The sequence below is a fragment of the Amphiura filiformis genome, chromosome 19, assembly GCF_039555335.1.
Source record: "Amphiura filiformis chromosome 19, Afil_fr2py, whole genome shotgun sequence".
Lineage (NCBI taxonomy): Eukaryota > Metazoa > Echinodermata > Ophiuroidea > Amphilepidida > Amphiuridae > Amphiura > Amphiura filiformis.
Genome location: NC_092646.1, coordinates 33,515,101 through 33,521,387, shown reverse-complemented (window position 1 = coordinate 33,521,387; position 6,287 = coordinate 33,515,101). Strand labels below are relative to the sequence as shown.

The 6,287-nt window shown below is 37.8% G+C and overlaps 1 protein-coding gene across 1 annotated transcript in view; it reads left to right on the top strand.

Annotated features, from left to right (window-relative positions):
* The first annotated feature begins 466 nt into the window (after positions 1–466).
* Positions 467–6,287, top strand: part of LOC140140515 (epithelial cell-transforming sequence 2 oncogene-like) — a 38,124-nt gene continuing 32,303 nt past the window's right edge. Inside the window, exons 1-3 of the mRNA XM_072162274.1 lie at positions 467–545; positions 3,476–3,670; positions 5,785–6,210. Of these exons, the coding sequence (XP_072018375.1) occupies positions 3,590–3,670; positions 5,785–6,210 (507 nt within the window). The 5' untranslated portion in view covers positions 467–545; positions 3,476–3,589. The remainder of the gene's footprint in view (positions 546–3,475; positions 3,671–5,784; positions 6,211–6,287) is intronic.

Below are 6,287 nucleotides of genomic sequence, written 5' to 3'. Positions count from 1 at the left end.
CCCGACATTTAAACGTTTTCTGTAAAACATTTTTGTTTGCTGAGCAGTAGATTATCAAAAATGTTTTTTAAGGTTATGAAAACGTTTTATACTCTTAATATACCCTTTATATAACCCGACATTTAAACGTTTTCTGACAACCTTTTATAACCGTTTGCGAATGATGTCGAAAACGTTTTGTGTTTGCTGGGATAGGCCCTACATATTGTCAATTGAGAACATACCGTAGGCCTAGATAATATCAGTTCAATATGAGATATTTGTAGGTACTCACTACTCAGTTAATAAAATATAAAATAATAAAGTATTAATTTAAAATAATAAATTATTTATCATAGTCCTGGTCGATGACTAAACTACAAGACGCCCGATGACCGTGCGTAGTTGTTGATTGACTGAAGGATCCAGCCTATCATGCTATCATGACGTTGTCTTTTTTAAAGACAGTTCTTGTTTAAAACACTGCAGCCAATTTCTGGTCAGCGTCCTGGGCAACGGTTGATATTTTGACTTCAATATCACTGATATCAGACACCAAGTCCAAGGTACAAAGCTCGTATTGTAAAGCATAATTCACGTATTTGTTTGGTTATTCTATACTGTACTTGAAAAATCATTGGCATTGTTGTGAGGAGTTTGCACAGAAAATGTTGTTTCTAAAGCTGTGAGTGCAGGTAAGCTTAAAACTAAAACTTACTTCAAAAAGTACTATAAACACTAAACAGTACCAGCATGACCACACTACAGCCATGATAGCAAATGTACTAGGAACTACATGAGTTTGTACTATAATTGAAGACTGGATTAAGAAGAATAGTTTGCGTATGACGTTCTGTCAACCAGACCAAAAATGCTGTCACTGCGCAGGTCAGCAACCAATCACGCCAGCAACCAATCCTGGCAAAGCCTGTCAGGATCCATATTACATTACACCTCATGAAAACTCATAAAGATAAATATTTGTATAATATTGTAGGCCTAGTGTGTCTCATCTCAAGTTTTTATAGTGTGTCTCATCTCAAGACTTAAGATGCCATTTGGATTTCGCATCAGGTTTCAGGGTTTTGAATCGGGCAGCGCGCACTAGTCTAATCCCACCACCGTATGACAAGGCAGGCAAAATTTGTGTATCTACTGAATTTATGGGAAGACAACTTACGTTGTATCGCGCCCATCTTGTCCTCTTGAACCTAGAGTGTTGAGTGCAGATATCGCTGAGAACCGGGGATGGTCCCCCCTTCTCTTTTCGAATAGCTTTGAACCCTCCTGAACACCCGAACAACGTCGCGGTTTTACGTGACTTCCGAATCACGGACGTCGCACATACACTACCTATATCTGCATGTGTCAAGCAGTGTATGGGGGCGAGAAGAAATTCTTCAATTAAATTCTGTGATGAAACTGGACTTTATTTAAGGATTCCCGACCATATAGGAACTTTTTGGGAGGGAAGAGAATTTTTACCTTTTAAGTTAAAAGGCAAGCCCAAGGCTTGAACCCTCGCCGATCGTATCTCCCGGCCGACAGTGCAACGCCTTAACTGCTCTGCCATCTTGCCCTCTCACACACTGATGGCACGCTGCTGAGCCACTCTAAATACCTCTGAACTTGAGACGAGACACAGTATACCATAAAAAAAACACAATAATGTGCTTACTGTCAAGAGCTTTTGAAAACATGAGATTTTATCAAAATTCAAAGTCCAGCGCTTTACCAACTGAACTAACGGGGTTGAGAAACAAATTTGCAGGTTTACTTGTTCGTATACCGTATCCGTATTTATTCCAATAAGAGCCCAGGGCGCTTAATAACAAAGTCATTTTGGGTGGGCGCTTATTTTTTACCTGGTTTACCTAATTTTTCGTGAGGGGTGTTATAGAGACAAATTTACGTTTGTTACAAAAGGGTCCTGACACGTTCTAGTAGCTTTTCTGATGTTGAAAATGTATTGCAAGTTTACACAGGATGTGCAGTCCTCCAGCTATTTCACTGTATCGTCTATCTGTCACTTATAAACATTAATGAATAATGATACCCTTTAGCAAATTGAAAATACCCTGGGTGGGCGCTTATTGGGGCATGGGGCACTTCATGTTAATTGCATGTTTTAAAAGTGCTAGATAGTAAGCTATAAAGGACAGGGAAAATGCGCGATGTGCAAAAAACACCGAAATATGCATATTTTGGGTATAATTGCGCATTTTAGGTCTGACTGTGAATTTTAAGATTTCTCAAAATAATCATTTTTCAAGTACTGCTACTCATTTTCCAAAAACCTGAAGGTTTCACTAAAATCAAAGAATAATGATCTGCAACACAATCCATGTTAAAAAAAAGTACAGAAAATAATAAGAAAATATCGAAGAAAAAAGTTGAAAAAAAAATTATTGCATCATTCGAACTTTTAGGGTGAAAAATCACACATTTTGGTAAAAAAATTTGCAAATTTGCGCAAAACACACATAACAAAAACAGGGGCGTGTATTTTACATTTTAAAAAATCCTGCATTTTCCCTGTGCTTATAGTAGCACATATGCTAACTATCGAGTTTTTACAGTAGTTATATACTTGTGTATGTACTTGCCCGACGGCCCACAGTGTCGACAACCTGTAAATAATAATTTTTTCCCTGCAATGAATCACGTCCCAATACTCCGTTGGTGAGCGACGGGTGATTGGTATTTCACCGAACACAAGAAAAGGAGTCCTATCTGATTGGCTAGCAACTGATCGCTATACCACTCAGTGATGAAGTACAAACTCAGATAGAGATGTATTCAATTCCATTTAAATCCATATTCTATTATTGATGCAGATAAAGAAAGTTGCATAGTGTTTCACTGTGCAGTACAGCACCGTGGTCTGAGCTGAATGCGCTATGCTTGTTCTTTTCATAATTATTATATTCTCAAATACAATATGCAGTTGAATCGTACGATAATAATGTGATATCACATTATTATCGTACGATTTAAAAACATTTCGGTGCAAATGCTACTTTACAAATCTGGAATATCTTAGTGAGAGCTGGTCATAGTGAGTTTTAGGCTTTCTGAACTCTCAATATAGCCCCCCGACAAACCCGGGGTGGTACTCAAGTTTGGTTTTGGTAGGGACGTGACGCTGAGAATTTGAAAACATATGAATATACAAATTTTTCAAGAAATTTGGACCCATTGATATACCAAAAGTCAAAATTTTCGGCCGAATTTAACCTTAAATTGTCTTAGTTTTTTGAAAATTTTGGCTAGATTAAGGAAAATTGGGCTATTTTCCGAAAAAAATTGAGAAAATTTTGAAAAAGGACCCATTCATATACCAAAATAGGCTTTGAAAAAGGGGTCATTGATATACCAAGAGGCTGAAAATGCTACCCATATTTGCGGCACGTCCCCGTATGGTCATTTGTACTGAGTAACCCCGGGAAAAAGCTTTACACTATGTTTGAGGGTTTTTTGTAATTTCTTGTTTCAGTACCATGTCTCAGTATATGTCTCAGGTCGCGTGTTTTTTATTAAGTTGCATGACCAGTGAATAATATAATGGCTTGGACAACATTGCAGTGATTAATTGATCAAAACCATCACCATGACAACCAGAACAAAAGACGTTAGCAGATCAGTGACAAGTCCAAGTGGGTCACAGAATGTGATGATTGCTTCTTTAAAGGTAGGTTTAGGGACCGTTCACAAACACTTGTTAGTGGGGGCCTGATGCAAAAAGATGGGGAGGGGCTAAAAATTTTCGACCTTCCTAAGGGGGGCCCTGAAAAAAATGACCGCAAATATTCCTGGGAAAATTGAGTTATGCTTTTCTATGGAGTTGACCCATAATTTTCATATCAAAATGGGGGGCCTGACATTTTTGAGATCTCAAAAGGGGCCCCCGAAAAATCTTTGCGATGAATTTTTTTGCATCAGGCCCCCTAACAAGTGTTTGTGAACGGTCCCTTATTGTCCTTGCCAAATGAAGTTTGGAAAGGGGACTATGAAAAGACCTCCGATGTAAACACACATCACAATATGCAGGGAAAAAAGTTAACTGTTGGCTTCTTTTGTTGATTTCTCAAATGAAAACAATACTGCGTCAAATCTAATACTAAAAATACATGCTCTTATACTCCTGCAACACAGTCAGGCTTATAGCATATCATTAGCCTTGATTCAAGGCTTCTGGCTTTTGTTTGTTTATTGGTTTGGGCCGGGGGGTTTACTCAAGTTTGGTTCTGGTAAGGGTGTTAGAATTTGAAAGTGGACCCATCAATATAACAAAAGTCAACATTTTTGGCCCACCAATGATGTGTCTTAGTTTTTTCAAATTTTCCTCAACATTTTGGTGAAATTTTAAATTTTTGGCTAGATTGAGGCAAAATTGGGCCATTTTCATGGTGACATCCCGCTATCTCTAAGGTCCGCTATCTCTAAGGTTCGCTATCTCTAAGGTTCGCTATCACTAACGTGTAAAGTCTATGGAGATCAGAATCCGCTATCTCTAATAGAGAAAAGGGTTCGCTATACCTAAAAAAAGGTCCGCTACTTCTAAGGTTCGATATCACTAATTTAGAATAAGGTTCGCTAGTTCTGAGTTTCGATATCATTAATTATAAATAAGGTTCGCTATCACTAATTTAAAATAAGGTTCGCTATCACTAATTTTGAATAAGGTCCGCTATCACTAATTTATTGAAGGTTCGCTATCTCTAAGGTTCGTTATCACTAATTCCAATAAAGGTCCGCTATACCTAAGGTTCGCTATCACTAATTTTGTTTCAGGTTCGCTATCCCTAATTAATTAAGGTTCAGCTATCTCTAAGGTTCAGTTATCACTAATTTCGATTAAGGTTCAGCTATACCTAAGGTTCAAGTTATCACTAATCTTAAATAAGGTCCACTATCTCTAAATTTAAATAAGGTCCGCTATCTCTAATTTCAAATAAGGTCCGCTATCTCTAATTTTAAATAAGGACTGCTATAGCGAACCTTATTTGAAATTAGAGATAGCGAACCTTATTTAAAATTAGAGATAGCGAACCTTATTTAAAATTAGAGATAGCGAACCTTATTTGAAATTAGTGATAGCGAACCTTAGAGATAGCGAACCTTAGAGATAGCGAACCTTATAGATAGCGGACCTTATTTAAAATTAGAGATAGCGAACCATAGGGATACCGGGATTGTTAAAATTAGAGATAGCGGACCTTATTTTAAATTAGTGATAGCGAACCTTAGAGATAGCGAACCTTCAATAAATTAGTGATAGCGGACCTTATTTAAAATTAGAGATAGCGAACCTTATTTAAAATTAGTGATATCGAACCTTAGGAATACCGAACCTTTTTCAAAATTAGTGATATCGAACCTTAGGTATAGCGAACCTTTTTCGTAATTAGTGATAACGAACCTTAGAGATAGCGAACCTTAGAGATAGCGAACCTTAGAGATAGCGAACCGTAACCATTTTCATAAAAAAAATATTGAGAAAATTTTGAAAAAAGCACCCGTCCATATACCAAAATTGGACTAGAAAAAGGGGTCATTGATATATCAAAAGACTGAAAATGCTACTTATCATGTTAACACCATTACCACATTTGCACTGAATACCCCTGTGGGGCTTTGGGGCTGTTTCTGTTAAAAAGAAAAATGACCAAGATTTTGTTTGCTTGAAGTATGGTATAAAACATACATTGTACATGTCTCAGTGGTATGCACTTATAATTATTGCTAACAAACTGGACATTTTTTCCCGACCTATGAATATTTTTTTGTTTGTGCTATTTATAGGAACCCACCTTTCCTACCCAGCGTATGACACAATCCGTCAAGAAAACTGCCCTCATAGCACCATTACCTACCGAAGGTTATGCAACACGCAAAGTCCGAACTCTTCACAGCCAATGGACGCCAGTTCTGAACAAATCAAAGAACGATCAAATTTTTGTAGAAAGGCGGGATTTGATTGGGCATTGGTTTGCATTGTGGACCGACACTCAACGCAAGCGTTTCTTAGACTATATCCTCCATCATTGTAAACGATCACAGTTGCACTACCTACAGTCATGGTTCAACCTACGCATACCGGTCAAGCATGCCGATTTCACCATGTATCTGCCACGATTTATATCGGTGTATATATTTTCTTTCCTGGATCCAAGGAGCATGAGTCAAGCAGCCATGGTGTGTTGGCACTGGAGATTTCTAACAGAACAGGTTTGTTTCATGGACTTTTTACCCGGGTATGGGGGACTAAAAAGTACAAAATGTGCCCGTCCACCACAAACTGGTCG